Genomic DNA, 1,190 nt, shown 5'->3' on the forward strand with positions numbered 1-1,190 from the left:
CCCTGATGCTCACCCCTCCTCGGGGGGCCCAGACTCCCCACCCCAAGATTCCACATCCCTGACCCCTGCCTGGCCACAGCTGACCCAAACACGGGCTCAGCATCAATCGGGGTTAAGCCTCCTGGGCTGCGGCTCTGAACACAGCTGACCTCCGCCCAGCCCTCCCCGGCCCTGCCCAGTCTAATCCACTCCAGCCCAGCTCTGTCCAGGATGGCCTCACCCAACCCAGCCTGACCCAGGCCAACCAAGCAAAGCCCTGCCCCTCTCAGCCCAACCCAGCCCAGTCTGCTGGGGCGCAGAGTTCAGCCCAGATCACCTTATTCCAGCTCAGCCAGCCCAGTCCAGCTCAGCTCAGCCAGCCAGCCCAGCCCAGTGCAGCCAGTGCAGCCCATGCAGGCCCCCCCTACCCCGACACCTTCCCAGGCACAGCTCAGCGCAGTGCCACGCAGCAGCCTCAGCCCAGCCCCAGGGCGGGGTGCAGAGAGGAGCCAGGCCCGGCCCTGCGCCGCCTGGCCGGGGCGGCAGGAGGCACGCACCTCTGGCCGTGCTGGGCCATCTCCAGGGCCCGCCGTGCAGGCACGGGGGAGCCGCCGTCCGTGACGCTCAGCACCTCCATGGACTTCCGCTCGGGCCGCCGCTTGCCGTGCCGGTTGAGCATCGGGGAGTCCACACGCTTCCGGGGCGGGTCTGCGTGCAGAGCGGGGTCAGGGCCGGCAGTCCGCAGGGGCGGCGCGGGCGGCCCCGGGACCCCGTACCTATCTCGTTCCTGGGCGGCAGGTCCTCATCCTCGTGGCTCGGGTACCTCTCTTTCCGGTCCAGGAGGAGGAAGTAGATCATCTTCTCCTGATTCTCCCTGCAGAGGGTGAGAGGCGCCGGGAGGCTGGATGGGGTCCCCGCAGGCTGGGGGCCCCCCCCCCCGGCAGGCCCCGGACGCACTCCTCGGACAGCAGGTCCTGCAGCAGCTTGTTGCGGTCCCGGAAGCAGCCGAGCGAGTGCATGCTGTCCAGCACGTCGGGGTCGATGTCCTCCAGGCTGGGCAGGGAGCGGATCTGCACCTTGCGAGGGACAGGCTGCTCCGGCTCCGGTTCGTTCTTGCCTCCTCTGCGGGGACAGGGCCCGGTCACTCCCTCCGGCAGCACCCGAGGCTCCTCGCCCGCTCCCCGGCCCTGGGCCTGAGTCCTGCTGCCCTC

At 70.3% G+C, this 1,190-nt stretch overlaps 1 protein-coding gene across 1 annotated transcript in view; it reads right to left on the bottom strand.

Annotated features, from left to right (window-relative positions):
- Positions 1-1,190, bottom strand: part of BRSK2 (BR serine/threonine kinase 2) — a 19,368-nt gene that overhangs the window by 9,110 nt on the left and 9,068 nt on the right. Inside the window, exons 12-14 of the mRNA XM_010837802.1 lie at positions 937-1,187; positions 756-853; positions 537-687 (exon numbers count right to left, since the gene is read on the bottom strand). Coding sequence (XP_010836104.1) covers positions 537-687; positions 756-853; positions 937-1,187 — 500 coding nt within the window. The remainder of the gene's footprint in view (positions 1-536; positions 688-755; positions 854-936; positions 1,188-1,190) is intronic.

The sequence above is a fragment of the Bison bison genome, unplaced genomic scaffold (genome assembly GCF_000754665.1).
Source record: "Bison bison bison isolate TAMUID 2011002044 unplaced genomic scaffold, Bison_UMD1.0 scf7180017864080, whole genome shotgun sequence".
In the NCBI taxonomy this organism is placed as follows: Eukaryota; Metazoa; Chordata; class Mammalia; order Artiodactyla; family Bovidae; genus Bison; species Bison bison.